Genomic DNA, 18,116 nt, shown 5'->3' on the forward strand with positions numbered 1-18,116 from the left:
TGTCATGAATGACTCAACCCCCTGTGGTCCTGAACCCCACCACCCGTGCTTAGTCGGGGACACACGTTCACCCACCAACTGAGTTATTGGGATTGATTGATTCACACAGTCTTTTTCCTGTGATGAGGTTATGAGCTATCCCCATTGTTTGACCTCGAACTGTCAACATGTTTGACCTCGAACCCTCATGTTTGACCTCGAACCCTCATCATGTTTGACCTCGAACCCTCATCATGTTTGACCTCGAACCCTCATCATGTTTGACCTCGAACCCTCATCATGTTTGACCTCGAACCGTCCTCATGTTGTTTGACCTCGAACCGTCCTCATGTTGTTTGACCTCTAACCCTCATCATGTCGTTTGACCTCTAACCCTCATGGTGTTTGACCTCTAACCCTCATGTTGTTTGACCTCTAACCCTCATCATGTTTGACCACTAACCCTCATCATGTTGTTTGACCTCTAACCCTCATCATGTTTGACCACTAACCCTCATCATGTTGTTTGACCTCTAACCCTCATGTTGTTTGACCTCTAACCCTCATGTTGTTTGACCTCTAACCCTCATGGTGTGTTTCTCATTTCCAGGAGGCCATCAAGTCCCGGGCCCCACAGCTCCACCTGGAGTACAGGTTCTATAAACAGCTGGGGAGTTCAGGTGAGAAACATCACAGAATTATATTGATTCTCTGTGGTCATGAACACCAATGTAATGGAAGTTTATTATCAGGAATACTGTTAAATGTAGTATCGAATCCACCAATATAATGGACGTTTATCATTAGGGAAACAATTAAATATATCTTCAACTAACCTGTACCCCCGCACATTGACTCTGTACTGGTATCCCCTGTATATTGTCTCCACATTGAGAGTGTGTGTGTGGCAGGCTTACAGTGATGTCAAAAAACAACATTTGAGAGTGTGCTGACCCTGGTGCTAGAGGGGGTACAGCTGACCCTGGTGCTAGAGGGGGTACAGCTGGAGGTTGAATGTTTGAAGGGGTACGGGACTATAACCAGTCTGGGAACCACTGATCTAGGACCCAAAGGGCTTCTTAACAGCTTCTATCCTCAAGCCATGAGACTCTTGAACACTTAATCAAATGGCTACCTGGACTATTTGCATTGTACCCACCATATCCATCATTTTGACACTGCTGTTACTCTGTTTATTATCCATACATACATCCAGTCACCTCTATCTACATGTACATATTACCTACCCTACTACCAACACTGTTGTTACTCTGTTTATTATCCAGTCACCTCTATCTACATGTACATATTACCTACCCTACTACCAACACTGCTGTTACTCTGTTTATTATCCAGTCACCTCTATCTACATGTACATATTACCTACCCTACTACCAACACTGCTGTTACTCTGTTTATTATCCAGTCACCTCTACCTACATGTACATATTACCTACCCTACTACCAACACTGCTGTTACTCTGTTTATTATCCAGTCACCTCTACCTACATGTACATATTACCTACCCTACTACCAACACTGCTGTTACTCTGTTTATTATCCATACATACATCCAGTCACCTCTATCTACATGTACATATTACCTACCCTACTACCAACACTGCTGTTACTCTGTTTATTATCCAGTCACCTCTACCTACATGTACATATTACCTACCCTACTACCAACACTGCTGTTACTCTGTTTATTATCCAGTCACCTCTATCTACATGTACATATTACCTACCCTACTACCAACACTGTTGTTACTCTGTTTATTATCCATACATACATCCAGTCACCTCTACCTACATGTACATATTACCTACCCTACTACCAACACTGTTGTTACTCTGTTTATTATCCAGTCACCTCTACCTACATGTACATATTACCTACCCTACTACCAACACTGTTGTTACTCTGTTTATTATCCAGTCACCTCTACCTACATGTACATATTACCTACCCTACTACCAACACTGCTGTTACTCTGTTTATTATCCAGTCACCTCTACCTACATGTACATATTACCTCAACTACCTCCACTAACCGGTGCCCCAGCACATTGACTCAGTACCGGTGCCCCCAGCACATTGACTCAGTACCGGTGCCCCCAGCACATTGACTCAGTACCGGTGCCCCCAGCACATTGACTCTGTACCGGTGCCCCCAGCACATTGACTCTGTACCGGTGCCCCAGCACATTGACTCTGTACCGGTGCCCCAGCACATTGACTCTGTACCGGTGCCCCCAGCACATTGACTCTGTACCGGTGCCCCCAGCACATTGACTCTGTACCGGTGCCCCCAGCACATTGACTCTGTACCGGTGCCCCCAGCACATTGACTCTGTGCCCCAGCACATTGACTCTGGTGCCCCCAGCACATTGACTCTGTACCGGTGCCCCCAGCACATTGACTCTGTACCGGTGCCCCCAGCACATTGACTCTGTACCGGTGCCCCCAGCACATTGACTCTGTACCGGTGCCCCCAGCACATTGACTCTGTACCGGTGCCCCCAGCACATTGACTCTGTACCGTGCCCCCAGCACATTGACCCCCAGCACATTGACTCTGTACCGGTGCCCCCAGCACATTGACTCTGTACCGGTGCCCCCAGCACATTGACTCTGTACCGGTGCCCCAGCACATTGACTCTGTACCGGTGCCCCCAGCACATTGACTCTGTACCGGTGCCCCCAGCACATTGACTCTGTACCGGTGCCCCCAGCACATTGACTCTGTACCGGTGCCCCCAGCACATTGACTCTGTACCGGTGCCCCCAGCACATTGACTCTGTACCGGTGCCCCCAGCACATTGACTCTGTACCGGTGCCCCCAGCACATTGACTCTGTACCGGTGCCCCCAGCACATTGACTCTGTACCGGTGCCCCCAGCACATTGACTCTGTACCGGTGCCCCCAGCACATTGACTCAGTACCGGTGCCCCCAGCACATTGACTCAGTACCGGTGCCCCCAGCACATTGACTCAGTACCGGTGCCCCCAGCACATTGACTCAGTACCGGTGCCCCCAGCACATTGACTCTGTACCGGTGCCCCCAGCACATTGACTCTGTACCGGTGCCCCCAGCACATTGACTCAGTACCGGTGCCCCCAGCACATTGACTCAGTACCGGTGCCCCCAGCACATTGACTCTGTACCGGTGCCCCCAGCACATTGACTCTGTACCGGTGCCCCCAGCACATTGACTCAGTACCGGTGCCCCCAGCACATTGACTCAGTACCGGTGCCCCCAGCACATTGACTCAGTACCGGTGCCCCCAGCACATTGACTCAGTACCGGTGCCCCCAGCACATTGACTCTGTACCGGTGCCCCCAGCACATTGACTCAGTACCGGTGCCCCCAGCACATTGACTCTGTACCGGTGCCCCCAGCACATTGACTCAGTACCGGTGCCCCCAGCACATTGACTCTGTACCGGTGCCCCCAGCACATTGACTCTGTACCGGTGCCCCCAGCACATTGACTCAGTACCGGTGCCCCCAGCACATTGACTCAGTACCGGTGCCCCCAGCACATTGACTCAGTACCGGTGCCCCCAGCACATTGACTCTGTACCGGTGCCCCCAGCACATTGACTCTGTACCGGTGCCCCCAGCACATTGACTCAGTACCGGTGCCCCCAGCACATTGACTCAGTACCGGTGCCCCCAGCACATTGACTCTGTACCGGTGCCCCCAGCACATTGACTCTGTACCGGTGCCCCCAGCACATTGACTCTGTACCGGTGCCCCCAGCACATTGACTCTGTACCGGTGCCCCCAGCACATTGACTCTGTACCGGTGCCCCCAGCACATTGACTCTGTACCGGTGCCCCCAGCACATTGACTCTGTACCGGTGCCCCCAGCACATTGACTCAGTACCGGTGCCCCCAGCACATTGACTCAGTACCGGTGCCCCCAGCACATTGACTCTGTACCGGTGCCCCCAGCACATTGACTCAGTACCGGTGCCCCCAGCACATTGACTCTGTACCGGTGCCCCCAGCACATTGACTCAGTACCGGTGCCCCCAGCACATTGACTCAGTACCGGTGCCCCCAGCACATTGACTCAGTACCGGTGCCCCCAGCACATTGACTCAGTACCGGTGCCCCCAGCACATTGACTCTGTACCGGTGCCCCCAGCACATTGACTCTGTACCGGTGCCCCCAGCACATTGACTCAGTACCGGTGCCCCCAGCACATTGACTCAGTACCGGTGCCCCCAGCACATTGACTCTGTACCGGTGCCCCCAGCACATTGACTCTGTACCGGTGCCCCCAGCACATTGACTCTGTACCGGTGCCCCCAGCACATTGACTCTGTACCGGTGCCCCCAGCACATTGACTCTGTACCGGTGCCCCAGCACATTGACTCAGTACCGGTGCCCCCAGCACATTGACTCTGTACCGGTGCCCCCAGCACATTGACTCTGTACCGGTGCCCCCAGCACATTGACTCTGTACCGGTGCCCCCAGCACATTGACTCAGTACCGGTGCCCCCAGCACATTGACTCAGTACCGGTGCCCCCAGCACATTGACTCAGTACCGGTGCCCCAGCACATTGACTCAGTACCGGTGCCCCCAGCACATTGACTCTGTACCGGTGCCCCCAGCACATTGACTCAGTACCGGTGCCCCCAGCACATTGACTCAGTACCGGTGCCCCCAGCACATTGACTCTGTACCGGTGCCCCCAGCACATTGACTCTGTACCGGTGCCCCCAGCACATTGACTCAGTACCGGTGCCCCAGCACATTGACTCAGTACCTCAGTACCGTGCCCCCAGCACATTGACTCAGTACCGGTGCCCCCAGCACATTGACTCAGTACCGGTGCCCCCAGCACATTGACTCAGTACCGGTGCCCCCAGCACATTGACTCAGTACCGGTGCCCCAGCACATTGACTCAGTACCGGTGCCCCCAGCACATTGACTCAGTACCGGTGCCCCCAGCACATTGACTCAGTACCGGTGCCCCCAGCACATTGACTCAGTACCGGTGCCCCCAGCACATTGACTCAGTACCGGTGCCCCCAGCACATTGACTCTGTACCGGTGCCCCAGCACATTGACTCTGTACCGGTGCCCCCAGCACATTGACTCTGTACCGGTGCCCCCAGCACATTGACTCTGTACCGGTGCCCCCAGCACATTGACTCAGTACCGGTGCCCCCAGCACATTGACTCAGTACCGGTGCCCCCAGCACATTGACTCTGTACCGGTGCCCCCAGCACATTGACTCAGTACCGGTGCCCCCAGCACATTGACTCAGTACCGGTGCCCCCAGCACATTGACTCATGATTTTTTTATTGTTTTTCTTAAAACTGCGTTGTTGATTAAGGGCTTGTGAATATTCTGACATTTCACGTCCTTAAAATAAAGTGGTGATTCTAACTGACCTAAGACACAAGGCTACTCGTATGTATAGCCCCGTTGGCACCAAGAGGACTGGTGTTGTCTTTAAAGAGCAGTAGCAGTCTATTGACCTAATGAAATGAGACCAGCACTCACTTGATTCTAAGTTGCAATTGAAGCTTTGTTTTACTGTTTAACATTTAAAAAAATTTTTTTTAATTAAACAATGTCTTATTGTAATCACACACTGTTGTTTTTCTAGCATCTTCAGTGTGTTTGTGAAACCATTCACTTTGTCTCTGCAGAGGGCGTCCCCCAGGTATTCTACTTCGGGCCCTGTGGGAAGTATAATGCCATGGTTCTGGAGCTGCTGGGACCCAGTCTGGAAGACCTGTTTGATCTGTGTGACAGAACCTTCTCCCTCAAGACCGTCCTCATGATCGCTATTCAGCTGGTACAAATGCACACTCTTTATTTTCACTTTGTAGCGGTATTTATTAAGAGAGGGGTAAAGATAAAGATTGTGTTCGGGCGCCGGGCAGGTATTAACCATGCCGAAAGGAGAAGAGTAGAATAGAGAGAGTACCACTACCAGACCCACACACATCAGCAGAAGAGACTGCCTAGAGTGTATCCTGTTTACCAGATAGCCAGTGGAGAGAAAAGAGAATACACACCATATAAAACACACAGCACAGGGGTAACCCCACCCAGAATACCTCATCAGCACAGGGGTAACCCCACCCAGAATACCTCATCAGCACAGGGGTAACCCCACCCAGAATACCTCATCAGCACAGGGGTAACCCCACCCAGAATACCTCATCAGCACAGGGGTAAACCCACCCAGAATACCTCATCAGCACAGGGGTAACCCCACCCAGAATACCTCATCAGCACAGGGGTAACCCCACCCAGAATACCTCAGCAGCACAGGGGTAACCCCACCCAGAATACCTCATCAGCACAGGGGTAACCCCACCCAGAATACCTCATCAGCACAAGGGTAACCCCACCCAGAATACCTCATCAGCACAGGGGTAACCCTACCCAGAATACCTCATCAGCACAGGGGTAAATGTGGGGGGTGTTCATAGACACAGAGGGAATGTGGGGGGTGTTCATAGACACAGAGGGAATGTGGGAGGTGTTCATAGACACAAAGGGAATGTGGGGGTGTTCATAGGGAATGTGGGGGTGTTCATAGACACAGAGGGAATGTGGGGGTGTTCATAGACACAGAGGGAATGTGGGGGGTGTTCATAGACACAGAGGGAATGTGGGGGTGTTCATAGACACAGAGGGAATGTGGGGGGTGTTCATAGACACAAAGGGAATGTGGGGGGTGTTCATAGACACAGGGAATGTGGGGGGTGTTCATAGACACAGAGGGAATGTGGGGGGTGTTCATAGGGAATGTGGGGGGTGTTCATAGACACAGAGGGAATGTGGGGGGTGTTCATAGACACAGAGGGAATGTGGGGGGTGTTCATAGACACAGAGGGAATGTGGGAGGTGTTCATAGACACAGAGGGAATGTGGGAGCTGTTCATAGACACAAAGGGAATGTGCCTTAACACAAGGCCTTAAAAATGTCCACAATCGTCTCGGCCACATGTCATTAGTACACTTAGTGTACTTCTCGGCCACATTAGTACACTGAACTGTGGACCTCGGTCAGAGAGGATTTGGTCTGTAATTCCGAATCTGGTAAAGACCTCCCTTCGCAGAATTAGAGCAATGGCTGATGCAGTGGCTTTGCGGAGGGGAAACAACTCCACCCAATGTCTCTCTCTCTGAATCGGTGTCTCGTTCTCTCTCTCTCTCTCTCTGTCTCTCTCTCTCTCTCTCTCTCTGTCTCTCTCTGTCTCTCTCTCTCTCTCTGTCTCGCTCTCTCTCTCTCTCTCTCTCTCTCTCTGTCTCGCTCTCTCTCTCTCTCTCTCTCTCTCTCTGTCTCTGTCTCTGTCTCTGTCTCTGTCTCTCTCTCTCTGTCTCTCTCTCTCTGTCTCTCTCTCTCTGTCTCTCTCTCTCTGTCTCTCTCTCTCTGTCTCTCTCTGTCTCTCTCTGTCTCTGTCTCTCTCTGTCTCTGTCTCTCTCTCTCTGTCTCTCTCTCTCTGTCTCTCTCTCTCTGTCTGTCTCTCTCTCTCTGTCTCTCTCTCTCTGTCTGTCTCTCTCTCTCTGTCTCTCTCTCTGTCTCTCTCTCTGTCTCTCTCTCTCTCTCTGTCTCTGTCTCTCTCTCTCTGTCTGTCTCTCTCTCTCTGTCTCTCTCTCTGTCTCTCTCTCTGTCTCTCTCTCTGTCTCTCTCTCTCTCTCTCTCTGTCTCTCTCTCTCTCTCTGTCTCTCTCTGTCTCTCTCTCTCTCTCTGTCTCTCTCTCTCTCTCTGTCTCTCTCTCTCTCTCTCTGAATCGGTGTCTCTCGTTCTGTCTCTGAATCGGTGTCTTTCATTATCTCTCTCACTCACTCTATTGTTCTATATTTTTTACATTTTGTCAGGAAATGCAGCTCTGTCTCAGGTTCTGCTGTTGTGCAGTGGTTGCACAGCCTTTCCTCTACAGGGAGCCAGGTTTTCCTGTGTCTACCCTTCTCAGTGGCAAGGCTGTGCTCACTGAGCCTGTACTTTGTCAAGGTTGTTCTAAGGTTTTGATCAGTAACCATGGTCAAGTAGTTTGCCACGGTGTACTGTCGATTTAGGGCCAGATAGCACTGCATTTCCCCAATGAGCAATGTAGTTTAGTTTTGACTGTGTTGTAATTTGGTTTATTCTGATTGATTGGATGTTCTGATCCTGAGGTGTCAGTGTGTTAGAACAGGTTGGTGAACTCAGGACCAGCTGGATGAGGGGACTGAGGCTTCAGTGTGTTAGAACAGGTTGGTGAACTCAGGACCAGCTGGATGATGGGACTGAGTCTTCAGTGTGTTAGAACAGGTTGGTGAACTCAGGACCAGCTGGATGAGGGGACTGAGGCTTCAGTGTGTTAGAACAGGTTGGTGAACTCAGGACCAGCTGGATGAGGGGACTGAGGCGTCAGTGTGTTAGTAGAACAGGTTAGTGAACTCAGGACCAGCTGGATGAGGGGACTGAGGCTTCAGTGTGTTAGTAGAACAGGTTAGTGAACTCAGGACCAGCTGGATGAGGGGACTGAGGCTTCAGTGTGGTAGTAGAACAGGTTAGTGAACTCAGGACCAGCTGGATGAGGGGACTGAGGCTTCAGTGTGTTAGTAGAACAGGTTAGTGAACTCAGCCCCAGGACCAGCTGGATGAGGGGACTGAGGCTTCAGTGTGTTAGTAGAACAGGTTAGTGAACTCAGCCCCACGACCAGCTGGATGAGGGGACTGAGGCTTCAGTGTGTTAGTAGAACAGGTTAGTTAACTCAGCCCCAGGACCAGCTGGATGAGGGGACTGAGGCTTCAGTGTGTTAGTAGAACAGGTTAGTGAACTCAGCCCCAGGACCAGCTGGATGAGGGGACTGAGGCTTCAGTGTGTTAGTAGAACAGGTTAGTGAACTCAGCCCCAGGACCAGCTGGATGAGGGGACTGAGGCTTCAGTGTGTTAGTAGAACAGGTTAGTGAACTCAGGACCAGCTGGATGAGGGGACTGAGGCTTCAGTGTGTTAGTAGAACAGGTTAGTGAACTCAGCCCCAGGACCAGCTGGATGAGGGGACTGAGGCTTCAGTGTGTTAGTAGAACAGGTTAGTGAACTCAGCCCCACGACCAGCTGGATGAGGGGACTGAGGCTTCAGTGTGTTAGTAGAACAGGTTAGTTAACTCAGCCCCAGGACCAGCTGGATGAGGGGACTGAGGCTTCAGTGTGTTAGTAGAACAGGTTAGTGAACTCAGCCCCACGACCAGCTGGATGAGGGGACTGAGGCTTCAGTGTGTTAGTAGAACAGGTTAGTTAACTCAGCCCCAGGACCAGCTGGATGAGGGGACTGATGCTTCAGTGTGTTAGTAGAACAGGTTAGTGAACTCAGCCCCAGGACCAGCTGGATGAGGGGACTGAGGCTTCAGTGTGTTAGTAGAACAGGTTAGTGAACTCAGCCCCAGGACCAGCTGGATGAGGGGACTGAGGCTTCAGTGTGTTAGTAGAACAGGTTAGTGAACTCAGGACCAGCTGGATGAGGGGACTGAGGCTTCAGTGTGTTAGTAGAACAGGTTAGTGAACTCAGGACCAGCTGGATGAGGGGACTGAGGTTTGTGTGTTAGTAGAACAGGTTAGTGAACTCAGGACCAGCTGGATGAGGGGACTGAGGCTTCAGTGTGTTAGTAGAACAGCTTTGTGAACAGGGCCAGCTGGATGAGGGGACTGAGGATTCAGTGTGTTAGTAGAACAGCTTTGTGAACAGGGCCAGCTGGATGAGGGGACTGAGGATTCAGTGTGTTAGTAGAACAGGTTCGTGAACTCAGCCCCAGGGACCAGCTGGATGAGGGGACTGAGGCTTCAGTGTGTTAGTAGAACAGGTTTGTGAACTCAGCCCCAGGACCAGCTGGATGAGGGGACTGAGGCTTCAGTGTGTTAGTAGAACAGGTTAGTGAACTCAGGACCAGCTGGATGAGGGGACTGAGGCTTCAGTGTGTTAGTAGAACAGGTTAGTGAACTCAGGACCAGCTGGATGAGGGGACTGAGGCTTCAGTGTGTTAGTAGAACAGGTTAGTGAACACAGGACCAGCTGGATGAGGGGACTGAGGCTTCAGTATGTTGGTAGAACAGGTTAGTGAACTCAGGACCAGCTGGATGAGGGGACTGAGGCTTCAGTGTGTTAGTAGAACAGGTTCGTGAACTCAGCCCCAGGACCAGCTGGATGAGGGGACTGAGGCTTCAGTGTGTTAGTAGAACAACTTTGTGAACAGGGCCAGCTGGATGAGGGGACTGAGGATTCAGTGTGTTAGTAGAACAGGTTAGTGAACACAGGACCAGCTGGATGAGGGGACTGAGGCTTCAGTATGTTGGTAGAACAGGTTAGTGAACTCAGGACCAGCTGGATGAGGGGACTGAGGCTTCAGTGTGTTAGTAGAACAGGTTCGTGAACTCAGCCCCAGGACCAGCTGGATGAGGGGACTGAGGCTTCAGTGTGTTAGTAGAACAGGTTTGTGAACTCAGCCCCAGGACCAGCTGGATGAGGGGACTGAGGCTTCAGTGTGTTAGTAGAACAGGTTTGTGAACTCAGCCCCAGGACCAGCTGGATGAGGGGACTGAGGCTTCAGTGTGTTAGTAGAACAGGTTCGTGAACTCAGGACCAGCTGGATGAGGGGACTGAGGCTTCAGTGTGTTAGTAGAACAGGTTCGTGAACTCAGGACCAGCTGGATGAGGGGACTGAGGCTTCAGTGTGTTAGTAGAACAGGTGCGTGAACTCAGGACCAGCTGGATGAGGGGACTGAGGCTTCAGTGTGTTAGTAGAACAGGTTAGTGAACTCAGGACCAGCTGGATGAGGGACTGAGGCTTCAGTGTGTTAGTAGAACAGGTTTGTGAACTCAGCCCCAGGACCAGCTGGATGAGGGGACTGAGGCTTCAGTGTGTTAGTAGAACAGGTTAGTGAACTCAGGACCAGCTGGATGAGGGGACTGAGGCTTCAGTGTGTTAGTAGAACAGGTTAGTGAACTCAGGACCAGCTGGATGAGGGGACTGAGGCTTCAGTGTGTTAGTAGAACAGGTTAGTGAACTCAGGACCAGCTGGATGAGGGGACTGAGGCTTCAGTGTGTTAGTAGAACAGGTTAGTGAACTCAGGACCAGCTGGATGAGGGGACTGAGGATTCAGTGTGTTAGTAGAACAGGTTAGTGAACACAGGACCAGCTGGATGAGGGACTGAGGCTTCAGTATGTTGGTAGAACAGGTTAGTGAACTCAGGACCAGCTGGATGAGGGGACTGAGGCTTCAGTGTGTTAGTAGAACAGGTTCGTGAACTCAGCCCCAGGACCAGCTGGATGAGGGGACTGAGGCTTCAGTGTGTTAGTAGAACAGCTTTGTGAACAGGGCCAGCTGGATGAGGGGACTGAGGATTCAGTGTGTTAGTAGAACAGGTTAGTGAACACAGGACCAGCTGGATGAGGGGACTGAGGCTTCAGTATGTTGGTAGAACAGGTTAGTGAACTCAGGACCAGCTGGATGAGGGGACTGAGGCTTCAGTGTGTTAGTAGAACAGGTTCGTGAACTCAGCCCCAGGACCAGCTGGATGAGGGGACTGAGGCTTCAGTGTGTTAGTAGAACAGGTTTGTGAACTCAGCCCCAGGACCAGCTGGATGAGGGGACTGAGGCTTCAGTGTGTTAGTAGAACAGGTTTGTGAACTCAGCCCCAGGACCAGCTGGATGAGGGGACTGAGGCTTCAGTGTGTTAGTAGAACAGGTTCGTGAACTCAGGACCAGCTGGATGAGGGGACTGAGGCTTCAGTGTGTTAGTAGAACAGGTTCGTGAACTCAGGACCAGCTGGATGAGGGGACTGAGGCTTCAGTGTGTTAGTAGAACAGGTTAGTGAACTCAGGACCAGCTGGATGAGGGGACTGAGGCTTCAGTGTGTTAGTAGAACAGGTTTGTGAACTCAGCCCCAGGACCAGCTGGATGAGGGGACTGAGGCTTCAGTGTGTTAGTAGAACAGGTTAGTGAACTCAGGACCAGCTGGATGAGGGGACTGAGGCTTCAGTGTGTTAGTAGAACAGGTTAGTGAACTCAGGACCAGCTGGATGAGGGGACTGAGGCTTCAGTGTGTTAGTAGAACAGGTTAGTGAACTCAGGACCAGCTGGATGAGGGGACTGAGGCTTCAGTGTGTTAGTAGAACAGGTTCGTGAACTCAGGACCAGCTGGATGAGGGGACTGAGGCTTCAGTATGTTGGTAGAACAGGTTAGTGAACTCAGGACCAGCTGGATGAGGGGACTGAGGCTTCAGTGTGTTAGTAGAACAGGTTCGTGAACTCAGCCCCAGGACCAGCTGGATGAGGGGACTGAGGCTTCAGTGTGTTAGTAGAACAGCTTTGTGAACAGGGCCAGCTGGATGAGGGGACTGAGGATTCAGTGTGTTAGTAGAACAGGTTAGTGAACACAGGACCAGCTGGATGAGGGGACTGAGGCTTCAGTATGTTGGTAGAACAGGTTAGTGAACTCAGGACCAGCTGGATGAGGGGACTGAGGCTTCAGTGTGTTAGTAGAACAGGTTCGTGAACTCAGCCCCAGGACCAGCTGGATGAGGGGACTGAGGCTTCAGTGTGTTAGTAGAACAGGTTAGTGAACTCAGGACCAGCTGGATGAGGGGACTGAGGCTTCAGTGTGTTAGTAGAACAGGTTTGTGAACTCAGCCCCAGGACCAGCTGGATGAGGGGACTGAGGCTTCAGTGTGTTAGTAGAACAGGTTAGTGAACTCAGGACCAGCTGGATGAGGGGACTGAGGCTTCAGTGTGTTAGTAGAACAGGTTAGTGAACTCAGGACCAGCTGGATGAGGGGACTGAGGCTTCAGTGTGTTAGTAGAACAGGTTAGTGAACTCAGGACCAGCTGGATGAGGGGACTGAGGCTTCAGTGTGTTAGTAGAACAGGTTAGTGAACTCAGGACCAGCTGGATGAGGGGACTGAGGATTCAGTGTGTTAGTAGAACAGGTTAGTGAACACAGGACCAGCTGGATGAGGGGACTGAGGCTTCAGTATGTTGGTAGAACAGGTTAGTGAACTCAGGACCAGCTGGATGAGGGGACTGAGGCTTCAGTGTGTTAGTAGAACAGGTTCGTGAACTCAGCCCCAGGACCAGCTGGATGAGGGGACTGAGGCTTCAGTGTGTTAGTAGAACAGCTTTGTGAACAGGGCCAGCTGGATGAGGGGACTGAGGATTCAGTGTGTTAGTAGAACAGGTTAGTGAACACAGGACCAGCTGGATGAGGGGACTGAGGCTTCAGTATGTTGGTAGAACAGGTTAGTGAACTCAGGACCAGCTGGATGAGGGGACTGAGGCTTCAGTGTGTTAGTAGAACAGGTTCGTGAACTCAGCCCCAGGACCAGCTGGATGAGGGGACTGAGGCTTCAGTGTGTTAGTAGAACAGGTTCGTGAACTCAGGACCAGCTGGATGAGGGGACTGAGGCTTCAGTGTGTTAGTAGAACAGGTTAGTGAACTCAGGACCAGCTGGATGAGGGGACTGAGGCTTCAGTGTGTTAGTAGAACAGGTTAGTGAACTCAGGACCAGCTGGATGAGGGGACTGAGGCTTCAGTGTGTTAGTAGAACAGGTTAGTGAACTCAGGACCAGCTGGGTGAGGGGACTCTTTTTTTTAAATTTTCTCAGCTCTTGTGTATTGCAGGGCTTGGTAATGATATGAGAGGGGGTCACTGTATTTTAGATGTTTCCAAAACGTATTTGCTCTTTTTTAATTTTTTATTATTAGTGGATATTGGCCTTATTCTGCTCTGCATGCATTGTTTGTAGTTTTCCTCTGGACATGTAGGAGAATCTTACAGAACTCTGCATGCAGGGTTTCAATGGGGTGTTTGTCCCATTTGGTGAAATCTTGTTTTGCAAGTGGACCCCGCACCTCGCTGAAATTAAGTGCAATTGGTTCAATGACACATTCAATTAGATATAGCCAAATATGAAAACGTATTTCAATTTGAATTTGTTTTTTAATGGCGTAGAATGCCCTGTGTGCGTTTCTCACTCAGTTCATTCACTGCCTCATTAAGGTGTCCAGTTGAGCTTATTTTTAAAGTAATAGTAGTCTGTACAGTACTCTATATATTTTGTACCAATTGAGAACGTTGGTCTAATTCCCTGAGATCTGGATCTTCTCTGGAAAATTCATATTTTAGTATTTTTGGGGTTTACTGCCAGGGCCCAGGTCTGGCAGTACTGCTCTAGCAGGTACAGGCTCTGCTGTAGGCCATGTGCTGTGGGTTTTTTCTGCCAGGGCCCAGGTCTGGCAGTACTGCTCTAGCAGGTCCAGGCTCTGCTGTAGGCCATGTGCTGCTGTAGGCCAGGTGCTGCTGTAGGCCATGTGCTGTGGGTGTTTACTGCCAGGGCCCAGGTCTGGCAGTACTGCTCTAGCAGGTCCAGGCTCTGCTGTAGGCCAGGTGCTGTGGGTGTTTACTGCCAGGGCCCAGGTCTGGCAGTACTGCTCTAGCAGGTCCAGGCTCTGCTGTAGGCCAGGTGCTGTGGGTGTTTACTGCCAGGGCCCAGGTCTGGCAGTGCTGCTCTAGCAGGTCCAGGCTCTGCTGTAGGCCATGTGCTGTGGGGGTTTACTGCCAGGGCCCCGGTCTGGCAGTACTGCTCTAGCAGGTCCTGGCTCTGCTGTAGGCCAGGTGCTGTGGGCGACAGCAGGCATAGATCATCTGCGAAGAGCAGTCATTTAACCTCTGAATTGTGGAGACTAACACCAGGGGATGAGAATTTTTCTAGAATAGTGGCCAATTCGTTGATGTAAACATTGAAGAGTGCAGGGCTCAGATTACAACCCTGGCGAAGGCCCTGCCCCCGGTAAAAAAAAAAAAAACATCTTATTTTCTTGCCAATTTTAATGCTGAACGTATTGCCTGTATACATTGTTTTAATTATGTCGTATGTTTTACCCGCTACACCACTTTCAATAACTTTATAGAACAGTCCTGTATGCCAAATAGAATCAAATGCTTTTTGAGTTTGGCGTTGTTCTGCGTTTGTGTCAATTTGAACGGTGTTGTAGAGCGTTTTAAAACGGGTCGTCCATATGTCACCATTTTGTATCGCTAATTCCTCTTGTTTAGATTTGTTTCGTTTTTTCCAATTTTGCCAGAAGTTGTGTGTGTTTATGGACTCCTCAATTAGTGGCAGCTGCTTGCTGTTGTAATGTGCTGTTTTGGTTCTGAGTGTTACGTTTATAGAGTATTAAAAGTCTCGCAGTAATGAAGGCGTAATTCACCATTATTTGGGTCTCTGTGCTTTTGGTTGGAAAGTGTTCTAAGTTTATTCCTTATCATTTTACAATCTGCATCACACCAGTTGTCATTTGTGGTCTTTTTTAAAAAAAAATCAAAAATCTTAATAAATTTCAGTTGTGCTTCTTTGGCTGTTTGCCTGAATATATAGTTTATATTTTGTACTGATAGATTGATGTCTGTACTGTGGGACAGTGAGTGACAACGTCAGCCTTACACCATGTCTCCTGCAGAATGATGATGTCAACATCTTTCAGATGTTTGTTGACCTCCAGTGCCAAACTCTTCAGTCCAAAGGTTGTTGAGTTTAGGCCCTGAATGTTCCACATGCTAACTGATAATGATTTCATGTTGCAAAGAGGACCTCTTTCTCTCCCCCCCTCTCCCAGATCACGCGGATGGAGTTCGTCCACACCAGGAGTCTGATCTACCGGGACGTGAAGCCAGAGAACTTCCTGGTTGGCCGGCCCGGCAGCAAGCGGCAGCACACCATCCACATCATCGACTTCGGCCTGGCCAAAGAGTACATCGACCCTGAGACCAAGAAACACATCCCATACAGGGAGCACAAGAGCCTGACGGGCACCGCACGTTACATGAGCATCAATACTCACCTGGGCAAAGGTAAACAGCCTGACGAGCACCACACCCTACATGAGTATCAATACTCACCTGGGCAAAGGTAAACAGCCTGACGGGCACCACACCCTACATGAGCATCAATACTCACCTGGGCAAAGGTAAACAGCCTGACGGGCACCACACCCTACATGAGCATCAATACTCACCTGGGCAAAGGTAAACAGCCTGACGGGCACCACACCCTACATGAGCATCAATACTCACCTGGGCAAAGGTAAACAGCCTGACGGGCACCAGACCCTACATGAGCATCAATACTCACCTGGGCAAAGGTAAACAGCCTGACGGGCACCAGACCCTACATGAGCATCAATACTCACCTGGGCAAAGGTAAACAGCCTGACAGGCACCACACCCTACATGAGCATCAATACTCACCTGGGCAAAGGTAAACAGCCTGACAGGCACCACACCCTACATGAGCATCAATACTCACCTGGGCAAAGGTAAACAGTCTGACGGGCACCACACCCTACATGAGCATCAATACTCACCTGGGCAAAGGTAAACAGCCTGACTGGCACCACACCCTACATGAGCATCAATACTCACCTGGGCAAAGGTAAACAGCCTGACAGGCACCACACCCTACATGAGCATCAATACTCACCTGGGCAAAGGTAAACAGCCTGACAGGCACCACACCCTACATGAGCATCAATACTCACCTGGGCAAAGGTAAACAGCCTGACGGGCACCAGACCCTACATGAGTATCAATACTCACCTGGGCAGAGGTAAACAGTCTGACGGGCACCACACCCTACATGAGCATCAATACTCACCTGGGCAAAGGTAAACAGCCTGACGGGCACCACACCCTACATGAGCATCAATACTCACCTGGGCAAAGGTAAACAGCCTGACAGGCACCACACCCTACATGAGCATCAATACTCACCTGGGCAAAGGTAAACAGCCTGACAGGCACCACACCCTACATGAGCATCAATACTCACCTGGGCAAAGGTAAACAGCCTGACGGGCACCAGACCCTACATGAGTATCAATACTCACCTGGGCAAAGGTAAACAGCCTGACAGGCACCAGACCCTACATGAGTATCAATACTCACCTGGGCAAAGGTAAACAGCCTGACAGGCACCACACCCTACATGAGCATCAGTACTCACCTGGGCAAAGGTAAACAGCCTGACGGGCACCAGACCCTACATGAGTATCAATACTCACCTGGGCAAAGGTAAACAGCCTGACGGGCACCACACCCTACATGAGCATCAGTACTCACCTGGGCAAAGGTAAACAGCCTGACGGGCACCACACCCTACATGAGCATCAGTACTCACCTGGGCAAAGGTAAACAGCCTGACGGGCACCACACCCTACATGAGCATCAATACTCACCTGGGCAAAGGTAAACAGCCTGACGGGCACCAGACCCTACATGAGCATCAATACTCACCTGGGCAAAGGTAAACAGCCTGACGGGCACCACACCCTACATGAGCATCAATACTCACCTGGGCAAAGGTAAACAGCCTGACTGGCACCACACCCTACATGAGCATCAATACTCACCTGGGCAAAGGTAAACAGCCTGACGGGCACCACACCCTACATGAGCATCAGTACTCACCTGGGCAAAGGTAAACAGCCTGACTGGCACCACACCCTACATGAGCATCAATACTCACCTGGGCAAAGGTAAACAGCCTGACTGGCACCACACCCTACATGAGCATCAATACTCACCTGGGCAAAGGTAAACAGCCTGACGGGCACCACACCCTACATGAGCATCAATACTCACCTGGGCAAAGGTAAACAGCCTGACGGGCACCACACCCTACATGAGCATCAGTACTCACCTGGGCAAAGGTAAACAGCCTGATTTGATGTACTCTGTATGATCCAGGTGATCCCATTGATAAAATATAGTTGACCAGAAAGACCCAAAAAGACACATGACAAAGATGGAGGAAGATGAGTGTTTCCGATGACATCATTAGTGTGCATCATGTGATAAAAAAAAAAAAAAACAATTATGAGGAGGCATTGCCTTCTGATTGGTAGACGATGTCATTGGAAACACTTATCTTCTTCCTGAAATATATTTCACTACAAAAAAAATAGAAATGCTCCATTTTCACATGTTGATGTTGGGGCGGTGCTGGAGAGGATATGAAGGTGTCCCTTTAAGCCTGAATTCATTTGTCCTGTTTAAATCAGTGGATGTCCTCGTTGAAATCTCCAATCCAATCCCGTA

The 18,116-nt window shown here is 50.8% G+C and overlaps 1 protein-coding gene across 8 annotated transcripts in view; it reads left to right on the plus strand.

Annotated features, from left to right (window-relative positions):
- LOC115125426 (casein kinase I-like) overlaps positions 1 to 18,116 on the plus strand; it is a 72,795-nt gene that overhangs the window by 32,183 nt on the left and 22,496 nt on the right. For all 8 annotated transcript variants that reach the window (XM_065013844.1, XM_065013840.1, XM_065013845.1 and 5 more), the window contains exons 3-5: positions 590 to 659; positions 5,670 to 5,818; positions 15,638 to 15,872. In XM_065013844.1, the coding sequence (XP_064869916.1) occupies positions 590 to 659; positions 5,670 to 5,818; positions 15,638 to 15,872 (454 nt within the window). The remainder of the gene's footprint in view (positions 1 to 589; positions 660 to 5,669; positions 5,819 to 15,637; positions 15,873 to 18,116) is intronic.

The sequence above is a fragment of the Oncorhynchus nerka genome, linkage group LG9b, assembly GCF_034236695.1.
Source record: "Oncorhynchus nerka isolate Pitt River linkage group LG9b, Oner_Uvic_2.0, whole genome shotgun sequence".
NCBI classification, from domain to species: domain Eukaryota; kingdom Metazoa; phylum Chordata; class Actinopteri; order Salmoniformes; family Salmonidae; genus Oncorhynchus; species Oncorhynchus nerka.